This window comes from Heterodontus francisci, chromosome 16 (assembly GCF_036365525.1).
Source record: "Heterodontus francisci isolate sHetFra1 chromosome 16, sHetFra1.hap1, whole genome shotgun sequence".
Taxonomy (NCBI): domain Eukaryota; kingdom Metazoa; phylum Chordata; class Chondrichthyes; order Heterodontiformes; family Heterodontidae; genus Heterodontus; species Heterodontus francisci.
In genome coordinates, this window is record NC_090386.1 from 41,891,758 (window position 1) to 41,914,141 (window position 22,384).

General features: G+C 42.4%; 1 protein-coding gene across 1 annotated transcript in view; it reads left to right on the forward strand.

The window, feature by feature from the left end:
- Nucleotides 1-22,384, forward strand: part of LOC137378451 (V-set and transmembrane domain-containing protein 2-like protein) — an 81,509-nt gene that overhangs the window by 56,496 nt on the left and 2,629 nt on the right. The window contains exons 2-3 of the mRNA XM_068048784.1: nt 6,078-6,247; nt 12,866-12,916. Of these exons, the coding sequence (XP_067904885.1) occupies nt 6,078-6,247; nt 12,866-12,916 (221 nt within the window). The remainder of the gene's footprint in view (nt 1-6,077; nt 6,248-12,865; nt 12,917-22,384) is intronic.

Genomic DNA, 22,384 nt, shown 5'->3' on the forward strand with positions numbered 1-22,384 from the left:
TACAGCTCCGAGTTGACATGTGGCGCCAACAGAGTGATGTGCGAGCAGCCAATGGCACGCTGTACCATGGGGAACCCTGTAATCCTAGTGAAATTGTGTGCTTGCTGCTCCTGATTGTCTCTTGCAAGAGAGAATGAAATATAGTTAGCTCTCATTGAACAGAGAACATCAGTGGCCCTTATACAATAGTGCTCAGCAAACTGCAAGATGTCGCAAATACCTCCAACCCCAGGATGGAATCAACCAGATGCATTAATGTTCATTGCTACAGTCACCTTCACAGCCACTGGCAATGTGGTCCTTGCCCTGCTCTGAGGTTGCAGTTATGACTGCAGCAGGTGGTAGATTTCAATGAGGGCGTCCTTACTGAAGCACAGTTGTTTCACACACTATTCCTCGCTGGGTTTTGGGGAGGAGAATAGCTTCCTGAACACACTGGGTGGATATGGCCTCCTTCTGAGAGCCCTTCTGTCCTCCTCTTCCCTCTTCCAGACATTTGTTCAGCATGCATGGCCTCTGTTCATTCTGCAAGTCGTGATATATTCCAAGGGAAATGCCTACTAGTGCACCCATGCCTGGACAAAGACAAAGCAGCCCACTTGACCGGCACCCAATCCACCACCTTAAACATTCACTTCCTCCACCATTTACAAGATGTACTGCAGCAATTCGCCAAGGCTCCAACGACAGCACCTTCCAAACCTGCAACCTCTACAACCTAGAAGGACAAGGGCATCAGACGCATGGGAACACCACCATTCAGACTACAATGCAATTTTCACTTAGGGTTGCCCGAGTCACGATGAGGCCCAAGTGATGGCATTGACCCCTGGTGTCATCCAGGAGTGGCGTCATTCATATCTTTCAGTTACATTTTAAATTAAATCATCTCTATTAAAGTACTTTGCTGTCTCTTATCCTTTGTCTGCACAGTTGAGTGCTGGCAATCACATACAGCAAATGGTTGCTGTATCATATTAAAAATTCAGGGCAGTTGCAGTCAATTAGAAAAGGGCCTAATAATAACTGTAGCTGCAGTTTACAATATAATGGCATGTGATGGAGGGGACAGGCACATTGTGCCAGATCATGGGTTTGGAAGTTAGAATAAGAAAAACAAAAATAAAATTTAGACTAACCTTTAGTTATTGTGTTCACTGTCATACTGATTGAAACTTAAAATGGTTTGTCTTGACAGTTTAAAGGTGGTACCTTTGGTGAGAGAAATTCTACAGCTGTCTATGGGTTGAATGAAGCATTCAGAGGTAGAGAGAAAGCTGAAAAGTGAATGAACAATTTCTTGTCTACCATAAACTGTTTAAAGTTGGTTAGCATTCATCCTGCAGGACATTAATTCCGTTACTTGTTGGTTCGGTACACTGTCATACATTACATTCAGGTTCTTAGTGGGCATTTATCCTGTGAGATTGTTCCATCCTTCCAATATTAGACCTTCCTAGGAGCTTCAAATGATTGCTTGGTGGTGGGGGAAAGGATACCCCCATAAATGTGGCTCACAACAGTCCTCTGCAACCCCACCCCTCCTGAATAATACATGTTTAATTAAGGCCAGGGACCACCAGACCACATTGAACACACCCTAGGGAAGGTGAATCAGAGGTTCGGGTTTGTGGATATTGGGGCTCAAGTGCTTCTCAATCTACCTTTGAAAGAAATTGAGAGCACAATATCCAGATCAGATCACAAGAGGAACCTATTGTTACATCTATTCTGCCCCACTCCTCAATAGCTCATACCAACATATAATTAGATATTGGACAGTACAGGCATACTTCTGAAGGTAAGACACTCAGATCACTTATGGAAGGGACTAGCGTCACTGTACCTAAGAGAATATCTAAAGTATTCCCTAAAATTACAGCAACATGCATATACAGAACATATACCAGGAAGTCATAAAAATCAGGTTATATAATAGAAAGCAGTGATTTATATTTTACTAGAACACCTCATTATTTGAATGAGATAAAAATTTTAATATAATTTTTTTCTCTAGGATTGAACTACAGTATAATTAGGAAGGGAGGAAGGAATAGATTCTTCTATTAAAGTATGTCCACAGCAGCTGGGGTTACACCACAAATTTTGGTACTTGACCAGTGTTATCCACATTTCATGTGATTTCTTGTTAAGTGCATCTTCTAGGCTGATGCATTCAACACTCATAGAAAATCAGCTGCACTAGAAGGAGAATTATTGATGTTACTGAAAGCATTCTTGCATCATGTGAAAGTGGGCTCCCATAATGGAAGCTCAGTATAACTGCTAATTTCACTGGAGGTCAAATAATCAACACTGGGATTTCAAAGGAATGTTTGTGTTAATGGGTTTGTGGGTCCTCTGCAGCACTGTTTTTCTTCATCAAGCCTATGCTTTTAAAAGGCTCTTTGCCAAATCTTTTTTCTCATGCTAATGGAATTTGTTTGAAATGCTTCTTAATAGGTTCATGTGCAGATCCTTTTGAATAAAGTGCCACTGTCTGGGCTAATGGCACTTTGTCATTCAAACTTTTATTCTGATTGATGGGAGAGTGCAGCAAATTATCACTTTTAATTTGCTATTGGGTGCACTAAGCATGCTGAAGCTGCTTGGTACAGGTGGAAGAGGATGCTGCTATTATTGGAGAGATTTTCTGACTGTGTTGCAGCGTTGGCCATAGGGTTAGCCGTTCATTCAGGTTTAGACTAGCCAGGCCACTCAGATACTTCTGCACTGTAAATACAACACCAACCAGTGCTTTTTTTTCTGTTTAAATAAGTCATTTTTCCCCATGTCAGAGCCTCAGGATGTGGAATCATTAATTCTTAAGGTTTTCATCAAATTTGTAAAAGCAAAATAAATTTCAAGCCTCAAACCAGGATCCGACTCCAGTTCAGGCTTGAATGTGGCCAACAGTAGCAGATTGGAGTTGATGCAGTCCGAGGTAACACCAGCCTATTGAATTCCAACTCAGATCGAGACCAGTGGATTTGAGATGTGACTTCCCAACAAATGGAGATTTGTGTTAACTGAATTGGATTAGAAAAATCCAAACTCATTTATTGCTGCATTAAATTTTAATCAGTCCCGCTAACTGAATAATTCAAGCTGTTTATTTGAGCACATAATCTAGGTTGACACTTCAGTGCAGTCATGAGGAGTGCGACATTGGCGGAAGCACTACCTTTTCAATTGGAAAATAAACTGGCTTCCTCTCGGGGACATGAAAGATCCCATGGCACTTTTCAAAGAAGTGCAGGGGAATTCCCCCAAAAGCCTGGCTCAGGTATAAAATTAAAACCTAACCCGACCCGAACCAGAGCCCTTTAACTTTTTTTGCGCCCGACCCGACACGACACTCCTTTATCTGTTCTGGCAGCAGGCTATTCCTGCAGCTGGAGTTGTGGGGAATCATGGGTAAGCCTGATCCCGTGACTTCCCGGAAGCTGTGTCCACCCCGACCCAATGCGAGCCCAAATGCTGGACTCGGAATTTTGACCGGACCCAACCCGAACCCGACATGTGTAGTCGGGTTCGGGTCGGGTAGCCAGGCTTTAATTTCCCCCATGCCCTGGCCAATATTTATCCCTCAGCCAACAAAAACAGATGATCTGGTTATTATTTAATTGCTGTTTGTTGCAGCTTGTTGTGTGCAAATTGACTGCCACATTTCCTATGTTACAACAGTGACTACACGTCAAAAGTATTTCACCAGCTCTAAGTACTCTGAAAGGAGTGATATGCATGTTCTTTCTTTGCAACTGTTACATTGACCAAAGCATAATAAAGCTCCACCAGTATTCTTCAGTAAGTCTTCAATTACAACCCAAAGTATGAAGGAACTCATGCTATATTTTTTACAGGGTCTTGCTAAGTGGAAACCAATATATATATGGTTTGAGAAATTGATTGTAAAGGAGAACTTGAATCAGGTTCAAATGTCTTGCCAAAGGCCAGGGTGGATTTTGTGACAAATATCAATAAATTTGAATGGGGCAACCAATGAACCAAAAATGAAGGAAAAAAGCGGTGTATAAACTTTGATATTTAATCTTCTTTCTCTCCGAACTGCTGTCAGTTTTGTCAAATCAACTGCATCTTGTCCAATTGCAATGAAGGGAAACGTGAAATTGACAGTGAAAAATGGCAAATGGTTCTGAAACATACTGCGCCTAGATTGTGTGTAATTACAGTCTCAAACAGCATTTGATGCTGACATTTCTGATTGTATTTTCTGAAGTGCAGGGAGCAGCCAATATCCTGTATAATTCTTTGCAGAAATCATTTTTAACTCGTAAATTGGAACTAAATTAAAAATGTTAGTATTTCCAGTTTAACTGAATGCTCACAGTTTACTATGCCAAGTTACGTAGAATGTACAACACAGAAACAGGCCATTTGACCCAACTGATCATGCTGGTGTTTATGCTCCGCACCAGCCTTTTCCCAGCAATTATATATCAGTCTACTGAGTCTCATCACCTCCACAGTTACTTGTAGTGTCCTGCAATATCTTGATATATATTGATTACTGCCTGACTTAAATAAAAAATGGTCTTTATTTTCCAGCTTGCATGTGTATGATTGTAGAGGAAATTCTGTTCATTATAAGGACGTGAGCTAAAGCTACAGTTATACTGTCACGTTCACCTCAATGTGAGATAGTTTTCATTGTGTGCCAATATGAAAGAAGCAGAATAACTTGGAGTCAGTTTCCCATTTGGAACACTGTCTCATTTCATCCATCCAGTATAAGCAACAAGTATTCCCAGGTCAGGTACAGTATAGCTAGATGCAAAGTAAAGCTCCCTCCAATGTCTCCTTAAGGGCTTGGAACAGCACCCCCTACTCCACTGATATGATATTTCCTTTCCTGACACCAGCTATGCTTGTATGGTCTCTGAATCAGACAGTCAGATTAGGGGGCAGTGTTGTACATTGGGGGCCATACCCATGAAGAACAGTGTATTAAGGTTCCCCAGACATACTGCAATGGCTTAGCCAGGATTTCTTGTCGGGGTATTAGGACCTACATTTTCCAGACTGAGCAAAACAACTTCAAAAGATCATTTTTCAAACAGAATTTGCAGTAAGCTTCAAACAGAAATATTGGTGAAATTGATTTACATTAGTAGCATCATATGGGCCAAATGCAAATGGGCAGCCTGTTTAACACCACCCCTGGTTTGCAGATGCGGCGTAAAGCGGTCTGGCAATTTGTTATTGTCCCATTTTGTGCTAGCTCTATAAAGCAATTTCACTCCAAGCATTATTTCCATTAATCTAACAATTCAAATAATTGAGAAAATGAAAAGAAAACACGTCTCGTCAGACAAAACCTCTAAAGCAGTAAGTCCAACTGGTCTATCTATGACACTGTTACTATTCACTGCAGTAGCTCGATGAACATTTAGAAACACAAAACCCAACTAATCAGTTTTCACTGGTTGAATCGAGAAACTGGTGGAAAAACATCCTTTCTTTCTGTGTTTCTATCAGCTGAGCTAAAGGACATTCATTTGAAAGGTGGAGTGGTCTGAGTTTAAAACAAATAGAAATTTCAGGGTATTTGAACTCCACGTATACCCCTCCCCACCTACGCTACTGCCTTACAGCCAACAGAGAGAGGGGATTGTCACCAGCCTAAGTTTGATAGCCATAAATCTTGTACCTTCATCTGTTTAACTGTTGTTCGAGTGTGCTTTGCTATTGAATCTGCCCTTCACTATAATTCAAAGTTAAAAAAACTGTTGTGTTCTTAACCGCAGCCATATACAAAACCAGGAGATGATATTTTCCTAACTTACTTGATGAAAAGGAAAACAAATTGACCATGTGCAACTGCTTACTACGAGCAAATGTGGTCAAACATGTAATATGAGGTATGATGTTAGTCTAGAAATTAATGCTGTCAATATTGCGAACTGGTAGCATTGGCATGACGTTCTTCTGTGTGAAAGAATGTCATCTGAATGCACTAAGCATCCCTTTACACAGCAACAGTAATTTCTCAGGAAAAAAGAGGACAAGAGAGCTGAAGAGAGCCAGCTCTCATCAGTTTGATTTCTTTTTTACAGCTCTATTTACTGAGGTCCCTCATGATATCACAGCCAGAGCTGGGCAGGATGTGGAGATGGCCTGTGCTTTCCGGGGTAGCGGTTCCCCATCCTACTCGCTGGAGATTCAGTGGTGGTACATCCGAAACTCCAAGGACTGGACTGACAAAGAAGCATGGAACTCCCACCAGGTACTCAGACCATGCATACTTGTATCAAAGTTATTTCTTGAAGTATAAACAACAATGCCAGTTTCCATTATTATAGCACCTTTAACATAGTAACATGCAGCAAGGCGTTTAACGGGAGCGTAATCAGACATAAATTGACACTGAGACACATAATGAGATACCAGGTGACCTAAAGCTTGGTCAAAGAGATAGGTTTTAAGGAGGGTCTTAAAAATGAGGACAGAGATGTGAAATGGTGGAGAAATTTAGGGAAGGAATTCCAGAGCTTGGGGCCTAGATTGCTGAAGGCATGGCCGCCAGTGATGAAAGCGAAGGAGTGCCAGATGCAGAAGAGGGCAGAGTTGGAGGAACACAGAAATCTTGGAGGGTTGTAGTGCTGGAGGGGGCTGTAGAGGGATATGAACACGAGAACTTTCAAATTGTAGCGTTTCTAGACTGGGAGCCAATGCAGGTACAGCAAAATTACTCAGTGCACAGAGTCCAGTAAAGACACAGTAATAATCCCCAACATCTGATCATTGATGCCAGCCAATTTTGGTGATGGAGAAAGCACAGGCATCAGTGTGTAGTGATGTCCTGATGATATTAACATTTTGCCTTATATTTGTAAAATAATTTGGAATATTTATCACAGATTTTTTTTAAATGTGTAAACTAAATTTGCATTTAAGATAAGTTAACTTAGACAACATTGATTCTTAAGTTACATTTTGTTCTGGATTTTACCCCTCTCTGACCCAAAGGGCAATTCATAACCACACAGAATGGGTCTCCATGATTGGTGTTGAGGACTGCACCTGTAAGAAAGGACTCTATTGCCACCCAGTGGCCAGGCCAAGAATTGACTTAACATCCCACAAATAAAAGAGCAAAGAGGGTTATCTAACAATGCTATATTGTCATGAAAGAACTTTCAAGCTGATGAAATATACTGATGATGGGACCAAATAGACATAAATAGAAAACTTTACAGGTCTATGGGGAAGGAGCAGGAGAATAGGGCTCAGTCGATAGTTCCTTCAAAGAGCCAGCACAGGTACAATGGGCTGAATGACCTCCTTCTGTGCTAATATAATTCTATGATTCTAAGAACACAGCACTTTCAGTCCTCTTGGGGGCAAAGGAGTATCATCTGCAACAAGAGAGTTGGAAGAATGTTAAATTGATACCTTGTAATTTTTGTAATTAGACATGATTAGAACGGAACTTGTGAGTTTCTTTGGAAGAATTATGTAAGATAGTTATCTCCTTCAGGAGTTAAGTTAAGGGGAAGGCCATTAAAATAGTATTTGAATGAGCAGATTTGAGAAGTGTTGCATTGCATGATTCTGACATTAATTGAGCCAATCAGATGTAAATGAAGGAGTGACTGAACTCAGAATTCCAACCTGATTGAACTGGGTTGATTTGACTGGATTCAGTGCAACAAGAAGGCTGGACCTGTCTAGACCACCAGGTTGTTCACGCCATCATATTTCCACTAGCTCCATTATCACTGTGATTTGTTGTCTTGGCCAATCTATTGTAAGGACTTAAATCAAGTGAGGGGTGTAATTCTGTGTCATATTTTGTCTCTATTGGCAGCAGTACAAATTTCTATATTTATGAATTCATAGAGTGGAATTACATCGTAAATAACAATTCTTTCTTTTGTGAAAATGAAATGTGTTTATATAGTTGGTTAAATAAACAAGTTACTTATGTTGTGGTTAATGCAGCTGCCCACACAACATTCGTTGCCTCCATGTGAGTGGAAACTATTTCTGTCCCACGCCACACGACACTCCCCTAAGGCAACCAATAAACCACAGTCCAGAGGTGCAACTTTCACCTCAGTCAAGTATCCATTTTGAAATATTAAAATGTTGAAAGCAATGGAAAAACATTAAAATACAGAGTTGAGTTAAAGTAAGTGAACATTTTCAAGTGGAATATAAAATGTACTTAAGGTACCCACACAATTTGTGCAACTGCCTCACAACTACATTGCTTAGGGGATTATTTCAATTGGACAGTGAACTCAAGTACACAATTACAAAATTCACAAGCCTCATGCATGATTTAGTAGTTTTTTTCCCCTCACAAGATAATGGATTAGTCCTCAGAGAGCGAGAGAGACAGACAGAAAGAGAGAGACTAGTGAATCCTGGGTCAATTAGGCACACTTACAAAGCAACTGGATCAAAACCTGTCAAGAAATGCTATTGAGGTATATAGAGATATTAATAAATCTGTTTGATTCACATGTGGCTTGGAAAGACAGGATTGAGTTAGTGGGCGGGCAAGTTTGTGAATGAGATACATGGACTGTGAAAGGATCTAGATTGATGTGCCAAATGGCTTCTTCTCATCATAGACTTTTTTTCTCGTGACATTATCTGCTTGTGAAATATTTTCTACAATTTGGCTGCCTCATTCTGTTGGAGTTGCTGACAACTCCAAACCAGTTTTCATGACAAATTCCTCACTAATTGCCGTTCAAAATAACTAGATTTCCCTAAATTAAAATAAACAGAAAAAAAGTTAAAATGAACCATGATTCTTTGTGATTTTAAAAATGATATTGAGACTTGTTCCCTAGTAGTTCAAAGTGCAAACATTGGATAAGCCGAACGTTATTAACTTAATGATTTGATATTAAAAATTAAATGAAACCGTCTGGTTCTACTTGTTAGGCGACTTGTACAACATATTCTGGGCTGAATTTTATTGACCCCCCCACCCCCCCGCCCCCCCCCCCCGTCCCCCCTGTCCCCCCTGTCCCCATTCGGAGATCTATGGCGTAACACTGGTGGGGAAGGGGGAGGAGTGAAATTTACAGGGCAGGGGGGAGCGGGCAAACCTCCTGCCATTGGCTGAGGGGATGGTCAGAAGGGGTCGACGGTCAAAGGTAATGAACATCAGGCTGGAAAGTTCAGCATCAGAATAAAAGTTTGTTTTGGGGGGGGATAGGGCAATGTATATATTGAGTACTCATTGGAGAATGGGAGAGGTGACCCAAAGTGAGATTACAATTTAATTTAAATTTTACGCACATCGGGACCTTTAAAAATTTAAATGACCCGTCGGGGTTTGAAGCCCTTTAAAAATGGCACTGGACCCTGGCGCTGGGGACGAAGTGCTTGCCCCTCTATGTTAATGAACCACCTCGCAAAATATCAAGGCAGCTCCGAAGCGTATGTCCTGCACATGTGGCGCACATTTTTTGAAGCTCACCACCGAGAACGGCGATGGGCTATTAAAATGTAGCCCTCTGTGTCAGTGTGAAGTGGTTCTGCCTTCACGTTGACACAAAGGCCTGAATTTTCCCAGTCTCATTGAGGCCAGTAAAGAGGTGAGACTGGGAGCAAAATCAGAAAAGAGCACATTGGGTCAGCTACCTGACGCGTTCCTGCCGCCGAGCGTTCTTGGTGGAGGTGGTCTGAGTGCAGCAGAGGTTACTTGCCCAGCAGTGGTGAGGAGCCAATTCGGCGCATTATTGGGACCATTGGGCACCACCGGATCTTCCTGATGGCAGATAGGCCCTCTGCTGAGGCCGGAGCCTGGAATTGAACTGGAGGCAGCCTCCTGGCAGCAGACCAGAGAGGGTCACCGACCCCTCCTCACCATCACCTCAGCACAGACCCTCTGGGATGCGAAGGCCACACTGATGGCCTGACAGCTATGGCCATGTGGGATTTTTAACTTTTTACAATACTGTAGAGGCTGCTTCCATTTTGAGGCACCCTTGTGGTTTCCTGCCTGCCTCAGCTGGGCCCACCTCTCCTGGGGAGGCTGCTGGCCGGACGTTCCAGCAGGCCCTCTGATTGGGCCTCCCATTTCACTGGTCCACCTGCCATCCTTAATTGGACAGGACTCCCAGAGGTGGCTTCGTAGTTGGCTGCCTCCGGGAAGATCTCGAGCAACATGCTGCCATGGCCTCTTCCGGGTTCCCGACCAGGAATTGAGGTCGATGTCAGGATCGCTATGCAACCAGGAAAATCCAGCCCAAATTAATACCCATGAATGAATTTGCTTTGCACAGTGTGAGATCAGTGTGGGGGGTTTGGGCCACACCAGTTCAGGTTTGACCTTGCTAACATTTAATTTATTTATTTACTGTTTGGATTTTATCTACATGAACTACTTCAGAAACAAATCTCACTGTCATTTTAAAAATTTATTACAACTGGATTTGCTACAAAATGAAATTTTAAATTGTAAACTTTACTTTTAAGCTTGCTAGTAGTAGCTGAGAGTAGACTTCTTTGATTCCATTAACATTTAACCTGCATTTGGACTCCAGCGATCACTTGGTACATTTATTTGCACAGCTCCCTATTCACTGATGAGATTACAAGGAAGAGCTAGCAGTATATTTTGGGTCTGGTAGCTCATTCTCAGTAGAATCTCAAACTGTAGTCTAACCTGCTCAATTCAATAGGATACCCTTCGAAGCATTTTATAATTTCACTTGTGAAGTAAAAGCTTGAGAACCATGATGAATGGATAGTTGACCATGGTCACAGGCACAGTGGTGTCATTTGCAGCGTTAGGGTCATTTTAGTGCCTGTGGCAGGGGAGGAAACCTCATTGGAGAGATTCGAGCGTGGAGTTTCAAGAAAAATGTTCATGGATTGGTAATTGACAACACATTCAAGGGCATGGATAGAAAATGGAGGTTAGGGATGAGTGGAAATTTTCAAGGACAGAGTGGTTGAGGGTGGATTTTTTGAAAGGAGTGGGGTGATAATGCTGATTTTGAAAGCCAGAGTGACAGTACCAGAGGAGAGGCAACTATTTACAATGTCAGCTAACGTGGGGCTAGAAAGGGAGGTTGGTTTGTCAGCAATTTAGGAATGGAATCAAGGACCGCGAAACTCAGAGGAGGCCGCCAATCTGTTAGAAAAAGAGCTTGCCAGGGTGTCTAGCTGGGACAATCAATGGCAAATATATGGTACTGAAAAAGAAAGGTAAAGTGGAAGGATCATGAATTCTTTGGATGGCATGGAAAGTGCCAAGGGGGAATTTATAAAAGATCTGGTGCTGTTAGTTGTTTCGCCTCTCACCTTGTCAGATAGTCCTCTCAGTGCTCAATTATGAGAGTTTTGTGAGGCAGCAATGCCCATCACAAATTCAAGGGCAAGCTGCTCACAATCCTCCGTCCATTAATTTTGGACTATTTGAACTACTGTGGACAGTTGTCGTCACCGCAGCAGAAACAGGGCATCCAAGCTCAGAAGCAGTGCAGAGGAGAGCAACAGGGCCAGTCCTCAATGTCAAAGTAGGCAGGAGTTTTGAGGAACAATTGAACAAATATGGAAGGAATGCTGCAGAGTACTTCATCGATATTAATGAGTTAAAGACTTGCAATGATATAATGCCTTTCATGACCACACGAAGTCCCAAAGCGCATTGCAACCAGTGAAGTACTTTTTCAAGTGTAGTAATGTTGTAAACGTTGAGCAATGCTTTCTGATACACCAGGATAGCAGGAGAAGAGCTTTAGGACTGTGAAAGGAAAGCTTAGGAATGCCTGGAGTGATAAGTTTACAAAGGAGATGATCAATGGTCGGAAATGGTTGCTAGAACAGGTGACTAAGGTTAGGACACAGAAATGATCTAAGAAACAGCTTGATGCTATAATGGTAAAGACAGTAAGCTTGGCATTCAGGAAGGATGATGCCAAACAGACCAAAGGGTCTTTTATCTGAACTGATTTAGTACGATCATTAGCAGCCTATTTTCAGCAGAGTTTGTCACTGGATAAAATATTCAGGAAGCTAGAAATTACATGCTTCCAAGTTTTATTACTTTTTTTCATGCCTCAGCTCCTTTTAACTTTTCTTACAACTCTGCTCACAGTTTCACTGACATTTTGAAAACCCCCAAGATCCTGCTCTATCTATGCCTGTTATAACACATCAGGAACATTTGCTCAGTGTAATTTCAAGGCCTTATTGTTTTTGTATGTTGTTAAATCCAAGGGTCTTCTCCATAATTAATGAGTTGTTTGAAATAAAGCATTTTCTTGCAAGTAGGTCACATGCAGTAAAAGCACTGGTATCAGAATTTCTCCTGCACTTAAGGAGCAATCAAGGAGGCTATCACTTGGGAAGAAATGTGCCACATTGTGAAAAGTTCCGTGACAGTGCCAATTCCTTGGTGAAGCTGGTCTTTGCTCTTATCTCTAACATGGTAGACAAGGTCAGCGCCCTTGAAGTTTGAGGTCATTATTATTATTATAGGCCTGGATTATCATCCTTGGTACATGGGGCAGACCGCAAGTGTGCAGCTTTTAGGTTGTGATGGCATTTAATAAACCACGTGAGCTTTTCTCTGACACTTTTATCTCAGTGCCCTGATGTGTCACTACCTGTATCATGCGACAAACTGTCTATTCTCCTTTATTTAGCATGCAGAATATGAAAAAGAATAAAGCCACATGCATTACTTTGAATACATAATAAAATTACATGACTGGCTTCATCCTGATGAAGAAGAACTGTCATACTGTTGAATGAGAATGTCTGAGATTGCTTCTCTCGTATTTGGGATAGAGGCTTTTATTGAAAATACTTGTATTTTCTCTCTCCCTCTTTTCTCTCTTGCATATCATCTGTCTTTTTCTTTTACCAGATGAAACCTTCTACTCATGAGGAGTCCAGGAAGGATGCAACAAAAATAAGCGTGAGTTGCAGTAACTTTCCATCATCAGTTCATATCTGCTATAGTGTCTAGTTGCATCTCCAATAAAGCACATAGCCTACAGGTGTTTACTTACATGTTAAGGAGGAAATAGAACAGTCCAGTGAAGATCTTTAGGATCGGTTTCATTTGCAGCCATCTGTAAAAGATTAAATATACATCTGACTCACCTCGTATACTGCACAATAATTGTCCTCCGTCCCTGGTTTCCATTGAGGCCAGGTGTTACAGGTGATGAAACAACTACTATGGCTGTGGCCTCCCATTTAAGGCCCAAATATTAAACAACTAAGTAGGAAATGTATTCCAACTTGATTCATTCCAATGAGTTCATTTTGCTTACTCTTGCCTTGGCCATGAGATGGTGCACTTCATGGAGTTGGATTCCTCGGCATGGCAGGAAGGAGCTAAAAAGACTGCCTAATCCTGAACAAGTGCAAGTACCTACTAGCAATATGTGTGGCAGGAGTAGAGGGCAGCGATTTTGGAATGGCCCACTCTTGCAGTTGAGGAAAGGCCCGGCGTGCCTCTCACTATTGTCTATGATCACACCCCTTCAAAGGAAAAGTGGGATGGACACCTCCATTCTCTTCCTGGTGATCATTGGTACCAATCACAGATCTACTAATGTCCAAACTGTGACTGCTAAAATCAATATTTTCATTCAAATTTAAGTGTCACATCATAAATGTCAGAATGACACTGAATAGTTTATTACAGTTCAGGAAAATAATCCAGGTGAAAAGTGAAACATGAACTATATGGCCTTGGTCTCTCTCTACCCTTGCCCAATCCTAAAGATCAGAAGGTAGAGATGTGCCTTGGACAGTAACTGCCAGTCATAAACATCAAACAAATTGACTATCAGGCCAGCTGATAACAGGCTTCATGATTTGTGTGAAAAACCACAATGGATTCCTAACTCCTGATGTGTATCTTGTCTGGAAAATGAAAAGTGGACATTTGACCTCCATTGTCGGCTATCATGAGTTAATTTCACAGTCTCTATTCTGTGGGTTGAAATTAATGATTGACTGATAGAATTGCCAAACCCTGGGGAAGTGAGTGGTGGGCGAATCCATATCAGATTTGCATTTGTGTTTGGCATCACTCCAGTCTAAAACCTGCTGTTAGATTCATTCTAATTTCAACAGGAAACTCGAGGGAAAATTTTAACAGCTGAAAACTTGAATAGCTTTCTTTTCCTTCTAAAACAAGTCTCCCCACAAACCCCCCCCCCCCCACCCCCTTTCAACTCCTCTGTACTACACCTTGCTCCTAGTTAAGAAGGCGATGGAGTGTCCTTTGCTGTTATCTTTCTGTAAGCAACAACTAGACCCTGATGTGTCAATGACCCAGAGTGACTCACCTTCCACTTTCCCTCCCCGTGTAGGGAAAAGTGCCCCCCTTTTTGCTCAGTGCTGCCTACCTATGATGGCCACTCGCTGTCAAATACTGACCGGGGTCACATGACCCCTCATTTCCACCCCACCCTGACCCCAGTGAGCCAGTAGAAGCCAGCAAGGCATTAATCCAGGGTGAGCTTCACAACAGAAGAGAGAGACTTCACTGCCTGCAGTAGCTGCAGCTGGCAGTGTTCCTGTGGGGATACAAGTGCTGCAGACTGCAGCTGCTGCAGGGAGAGAGAACCATTAGCATAATGGTATGTCATTGTATATGCAAGAAATAGACTCCGTGCATTGAGGCGAAAATCAGTTTTAATCACAGTGTGTGCAGTTATTACCTTTTTGAAGATGCTTTGATGCAAATAGATTTTTACACTTTCAAAGCCCCGTGTTTCTTCAATATCAGTGAAAGTTAATTGAGCTTCCCATTCTAGCTAGTAGGTGGTGTCAGGGGCTCCTGTCTCTCTGCGGGTACAAGCTGCTGTGGTCTGCCAAGGCTGACTCAAACTACCAGCTTCCCTGTTCCTGCTATGTCGCTAGGCAAGTCTCAGAACACAGCGAAGCCTGTCTGACATTGCCCCAGACACTCGCGCTGCTGGGAGCTTAATCACAGGCTTGCTTTTGCCACAGCATGACACAAAAACCAACCCCCCCCCCCCCCCCCAATGTGAGTGATGACATGAACAGCAAGACGTAAGGTCTTCAGAATTCCCTCGTCCCACAGTGATCCATTTCAACTTGTGTTTAAATCCCTTGTTGCTTTTATCCTGAACCTCTGCCCTTGTCAGCAGGGAGAATTAATGCTGCTTTCCATTTCATTGAACATCCAGGAATAATGCATAGCCACTTATCTAAACACATCATTATGCAGTATCTTATGGATACCGGAGCTCTGCACGATAAATGAGAATAGAAGCCTTGTTACAGCAGGAATAGCATTACAGAATAAATCAGATACCTTCTGAAACACTGAAGCATTTTTTGGGGTTTAGAAATACAAGCCAACAAGGGGATGCTGATCAATTTAACTCAGGGATTGTTCTTCAAAGGAAAAAACACACACTGGGAAAGTTTGTAGATCTGAGTCATAGAAACTTACAGCACAGAACGAGGCCATTCAGCCAGTTATGCCTGTGCTAGGTCTTTGAAAGAGCAGCAGTGTTTAGTCCCACATCCCTGTTTTTTTGGGTCCAAAATGCTATGAGTTCCTCATCCTTAAATACTTGTCCAAATCCCTTTTAAGATTATATATGGAATCAATTCCCACCACTTTTTCAAGTACAGGATTTCCAATCCAACTAAGTTTTGAGCAGAAAAATTCTCTTTGATCAATTGGCAGATAGCCATTCATCAAAATCAGGAGACAGTCTGTGATCCACAACTGTTTTATTCTCCATCCACAGTCCAGTACACATTCCAGTTTCCACTCTTCTCTTCTGGACTGACTCCCTGCCCAGAAGTAATTCCCCTGAATGGGGGGGGGGGGGGGGGGGGGGGGGGAAACCCAGCCCTTAAGTATAAGCTGCAATGAGCATCACCTGATCTCTTAATATCTCTGAAATAAGTCCTGGTTAATTAAAGGGACCAACATTTTCAACATTGTCACTCATCACCCCTCTAAGATCTTTTGCCTATGATTTTAAATCTATGGCCTCTGATTATTGACCCAGTCAATAGAAGGAATACATCATCTTGAAAACCTCTATTAGGTCCCTCTTAACCTTTCTGTTCCTCTTTTCCAATCTGTCCTCATAACTGAAGTCCTTCATCCACGGTATCATCTTTGTAAACCTTCTCTGTATCTTTCCTAAGGCCTTTACATCTTTCCTAAAGTGTGGTGCCCATCATTGTTTACAGTGCTCTAACTGAGGCCTAACTAGTGAGTTATAAAGCTCTAACATGGTATTTTGCTTTTATATTCTATGTCTCTATCTATAAACTTGAGTAACACGTGTTTTATTTTAACCACCTGGTCATTTTGCCCTGCTACCTTTAAGGAATAGTGTATATAGACACCAAGGTTTCTCTGCTTGTCTACACTTTTCAAAATTATGCTATTTATAGTTTACTGCTTTTCCATATTAGTCCTCCCAAAGTGCATCACTTCACACTTCTCTGCATTGAACTCCATTTGCTGTGCTTCTGCCTATTTTACCATCCTGTCTACATCATCCTGAAGTCTGTAGCTATCCCCATCACTATCTACTACTTCGCCAAGTTTCGTATCATCTGCAAACTTTATAATTCTGCTGCCCATACTCAAGTCTAGGTTGTTTGTAAACATTGTGAGTAACAGACCCAAAACTGACCCTTGGGAAACACCACTGCAAACCATCTCCCCATCAGAAAAACATCCATCACCACCCTCTGCCAATTCCATATTCATACCACCACTTTTCCCTCAATTTCATGGGTTTCCATCTTCCTTAACTAGCCTCCTGGGTGGCACTGAATCGAGTGCCTTCCGAAAGTCCATATCTACAACATTTTGCTGCATTATATTGATTGCATTCTTTGAGGTAACAGAGAAGATTAATCAGACATGATTTGTCTTTAACAAATCCATGCTGGTGTTCTTTGATTAACCCATGCCTTTCCAAATGAAAGTTTATTTTGTCTTTGATAGTGGTTTCCAATAATTTCCCTACCACTGATGTGAAGCTGATTGACCTGCAATAAAATAAACCTTAATGTATTGTCAGGACGACTGGTTATGATCGGTGATACCTTACTACCCTCTAGTGGTCAATCTGTGCATCACCTCCACACTACACTGTAAAGAATTGTTGGATTCTGCCATATCTGTGATGAGAACTGGATTTATGAAATCTCACACAGGTTGTCAAGAAGCAAATGTTTTGGAAGGGTTTATTCTGGTATCAAATCTGTCTTAGAATTCCACAAATTAAGAAGAAGGATAATTGGAAATCTTCCAAAGAAGTAGGTGTGTAATTTTAAAATTAATGCCAGCTTCAGAATTAAAACGTTGACACTGTACTTACTGAGAAAGCAAAATGAGAAAAGCATGCCTCTGTAATTAATTTTTCACAAGACATTTCTGAACTCTTTATGGTATTAATGAAATGGTCAATACAATACACCATGGTACATTTTCTGGCCTAAATGATTATAAAGTGTGAAAGATGCAAGAAATCAAATAAATTGGTGATAGTAATATTATTTCCTTTTAATCAATTGAAATGTGAAAGACTTAATTAGAAGCTTATGAATTACAAATCATTCTTTAATTCTGTTCACTGTGGATTTACCTTTATTATGCAACTCATTTTCACATCATATCACATCCAGTTAGTAGAAGGCCATTAACATATACTGTGATGCTACATCACAACTCCTGAAGTACACAGGCTTAGTGGTAATTATTCAGATCAAGGTTCAATCCCATTGAAAAGTATCATCACACAGATGTATTACACAGAGAATGGGCAACAGGTGCTATCTGCAGAGCACATTTAATATAACAACAGCAACTTGCATTTATGCAGCACTTTTAACATATTAAAATGTCCCAAGGCACCTCACAGGAGCATTATTGGATAAAATTCGACACAGAGCCACGTAAGGAGATATAACAGTTGAAGGTTTTGAGGAGTATCGTGAAGGAGGAGAGAGAGTGTTTAGGAAGGGAATTCCAGAGATTAGGGCTCAGGCAGCTGAAGTCACGGCTGCCAATGACAGAGCAAAGGAAATTGGGCATGTAAAAGCGAGCAGATTGGATGAATGCAGAGTTCTCGGAAGGTTTCAGGATTGGTGGAGGTTAGAGATAGGGAGGGAAGAGCTCATGGAGGGATTTCAAAGCAAGGATGAGAATTTAAAATTGAGACATTTATGATAGGAACTTTATACTGGTCTACCAGTTGTCTTGGAGAGATACCAGGATTTTGTCAGTAGTGTAAACGCTAGTGTAAAAACTCCCTCAGTCCTTGAATTTTTATAGATCTGAACTTTTTGCTGGCATCAAGCTGGCACCCTGGCATAACTCCAGCACATCAGGCCTGTGCTTGCCTGTCACATCCCAAAGTGATGGAGCTGTGGAATACACAGGCCCTACCATGGGGGGAGGGGGGGCATATCCCAAGGGCATGCAAATGAAAAGGAATGTACTGTCCAGCACATTTACTGCTACTTGTGCCCTAACACTGCTGGTCACTGGGAACTGTAGTGCATTGATGGAGCTATGGCCAGTCAGAGGAGAGATTTCAATTTTAAAGGCCCTATTGGAGAGTTGAATCAATTATATGGTGATTGACTCGATTCCCTGGCCTCATGAATTTTAAATGTTAGGGGCAACAAAATCAATGGCCCTCTTTTCAGCTGGCCCCAGAGTCATTCAGCCTCATTATGTGAATTTACCCACTCATTGAAGCAGGCAGTTGGAGCTGGAATCCTGTTGGGCGTCGTCCTAACATGTGATGATGACTGTGATGCCACAGCTCCCATCTCACTCTGCCAAAGTGGAAGATAATGGCCAATTAAATATTGTGTGTTAAAACATAGTATATCACAACATTATATAGAATTTACAACACACGAGATGTCCATTCGATCCAACTGATCTATGCCGGTGTTTATGCCCCACACAAGCCTCCTGCCTCCCTACTTAATCTAACCCTATTAGCATATCCTTTGATTCCGTTCTCCCTCATGTACTTATCCAGCTTCCCCTTAAATGCATCTATACTCTGCCTCAACTACTCCTTGAGGTAGCAAGTTCCACATTCTAACCATTCTCTGGGTAATGATGTTTCTCCTGAATTCATCCCCAGTTTCAGATTCCTCCACAAATGGAAACACCTTCTCTATGTCTACCCTATCAAACTCCTTGGCCGGGATTTGTCCCTCGGCAGACGGGAGCCCACCGACTGGTCCGGATGACATGAAAATTGGCGGTGTCGTAAATAGTGAGGAGGAAAGCCTTAGATTACAGGACGATATAGATGGGCTGGTAAAATGGGCAGAGCAGCAGAAAATGGAATTTAATCCTGAGAAGTGTGAGGTGATGCATTTTGGGAGGACTAACAAGGCAAGGGAATACGCAATGGATGGTAGGACCCTGGGAAGTACAGAAAGTCAGAGGGACCGTGGTGTACTTGTTCATAGATCACTGAAGGCAGCAGCACAGGTAGACAAGGTGGTTAGGAAGGCTTATGGGATACTTGCCTTTATTAGCCAGGCATAGAATATAAGAGCAGGGAGGTTATGATGGAGCTGTATAAAACGCTAGTTAGGCCAAAGCTGGAGTACTGTGTACAGTTCTGATCACCACACTATAGGAAGGATGCGAGTGCACTGGAGAGGGTGCAGAGGAGATTCACCAGGATGTTGCCTGGGCTGAAGCATTTCAACTATGAAGAGAGACTGGATAGGCTGCGGTTGTTTTCCTTAGAGCAGAGAAGGCTGAGGGGGGATCTGATTGAGGTATACAAAATTATGAGGGGCATAGATAGGGTAGATAGGAAGTAACCAGGGGGCGTAGATTTAATGTAAGGGGCAGGAGCTTTAGAGGGGAGTTGAGGAAAAATATTTTCACCCAGAGGGTGGTTGGAATCTGGAACACACTGCCTGAAGGGGTGGTAGAGGCAGGAACCCTCACAACATTTAAGAAGTATTTAGCTGAGCACTTGAAACGCCATAGCATACAAGGCTACGTGCCAAGTGCTGGACAGTGGGATTAGAACAGATAGGTGCTTGACGGCCGGCACGGACATGATGGGCTGAAGGACCTGTTTCTGTGCTGTATAACTCTATGACTCTATGATTGAAAAGTCGGTGGCGAACCCACTTCCACCTGGCCTGGGGATCCGACCTTCATTTTGCAGTTCCCCGGCCTTTAATTGTTCTGAGGCAGGACTTCCACCCACTTGAGGCAGGAAGTCCTGCCTAATGGAGCTGCCGGCCAATCAGAGGGTCAGCAGTTCTTAGTCTCGGCAGCTCTTGGTCCCAGCAGCACCACCGGGAGCGGTGGCCACTGCTGGGACTGCAGCCCAGCTTTGTGAAGATGTCGGGGAGCCTGGAGAATGAAGGTAAGTTTTTGGTGCCTCGCTGGGGGTGATCGGTCGGGCCCTGGCGAGGCAAGGGTGGTTGACTGGGGGGACGGGGGTCGTGTTGGGGGTTGTTGGGGCAGCGGGGGCAGCCCTCCGTTGGGCACAGGGTGCCCGATCTTGAGGGTCCCCCCCCTCCTCCAGGCCATCAGAGAGCCGCCTGCTTTTGTCAGGCGGCTTCTCTCGCGCCTGGGCCTTGATTGGATTGGGGCGAGTGGGCCGTTTCTCACCACCGCCGCCCTGCGTAAAGTGGAGGTGGGTTGGGAAGGCCCTCTGAGTCTCCCGCTCCATTTTGCACTCCGCTCTGCCACCTTCCTGCTCTTTGGTGGGGGGTGGTGCGTAAAATTCCACTTCTTCATAATTTCAGAAATCTCTATTAGGTTACCTCTCAGCCTTCTCTTTTCTAAAGTAAAGAGCTCCAGCCTGTTCAATCTTTCATGATAGTTGTAACCTCTCAGCCCTGGTAAGACTCTTGTAAATCATTCTTGCACCTTGTTCAATATCTCTATATCCTTTTTGTAATATGGAGACCAGAGCTAGGCACATCAGGACTATCATTGTGTGTTTGTGTCCCAAAATGTGTATACAATGTGCAAATGCAGTTGTGTTTTGATTCAGATGTCTGCAAATCCCAGGCTATTGATTCCCCTCAGATATAAAAATATATGCAAAAACCTCAATATTTAGAACTCATACTGAATACTTCTAGCTACTTACCCCAGGAATATTAATGATAACAGCAATGGCTGCACATGCTTAACTTGCAAAACCTAGGTTACAAGGTTTCTATCCACTTTAAGGTTCGTAGATAAGCTCAACCGCTGTTTTGACTGACACTGACAAACCTGCTTCGATGCTAATATTTTCTGACAAATGGAGATTTCCTACAAGAAGGGCTATGTTCTAATGCAAAATTAACAACTTGCATGCATGTCTGGAAGCTGACCAGAGACTGAAGTTGAGGTTAATATTAAGATGAACCTAATCCAATATCCCCAATGTGAAATCTTAGTTTTAAAGGTCATAGCAAACAAAGCTCTGGGCCAAGTGCTGGAAAATGGGATTAGAATATAGGTGCTTGATGGCTGGCATGGACACGATGGGCCGAAGGGCCTGTTTTTGTGCTATATAATTCTATGCCTCTATAACTAAAACAGGTTGCAAATATGTAATATTGATAAAGCTACCCATAACTTTTCAGGAATTTTGGATAATTATACTCAAACTTTATGAAAGGAAACATTTATTTCATTTTACCACACCATCTCTTGACAGTAGAAATGCTGTAAAGATCCTTTCTTGCTTTTCATTGTCCTTTAATCCTCCTACACACTAAGTGTTGTACATCGTGGGTTGATAGATAATAAAAAAGGCGACATGAAACTAGTTACCTCACTATCAACAGGCACGATTCCCAAAATCCCTGATCACTTCACAGCATATACCACCTTAAGAGCTTAGATTTAATACCTCTCCTAGCAGAGGTTGAACGCAGTGAATTAATTTTACTGGTGACAGACAATGCATTTAAATTGATTTAGCTGAGAAGCTAATGAGTTTGGGGTAAGTTCACATTGATTTGTTTACTCGGCTCATTATATTTTTTATTACCTCTGAACTGCGGTGCCTGCTTGAGGTCAGAGCTTTATCAAAATTATGTGGATAGAGGGAATATTTTAAAGGCATTCTTGCCTATAAATGTTAAGGCACAAATCAGATATTGGAAGGCTCCTTGTAGTGACCTTGACAGAAGCTGAAATATCGTCAAATATGGTTAAGGCACTTGGTTTCAGTGATCAGTTTCACCTTGCAGAATATTGGGCTGAATTTTACAGAAGCCCCAATGTCAGGGGTTGTAGTTGTGGGGGGGAGGCTGGAAAATACCTCCGAGAGAGGGCTGCCACTCAGCCCAACATCGTGAGGGCCTGGCTCGATATTGCCAGTGGTGGCAAGGCCTCGTGGCGGCCCCCTGCCGCTCGGTG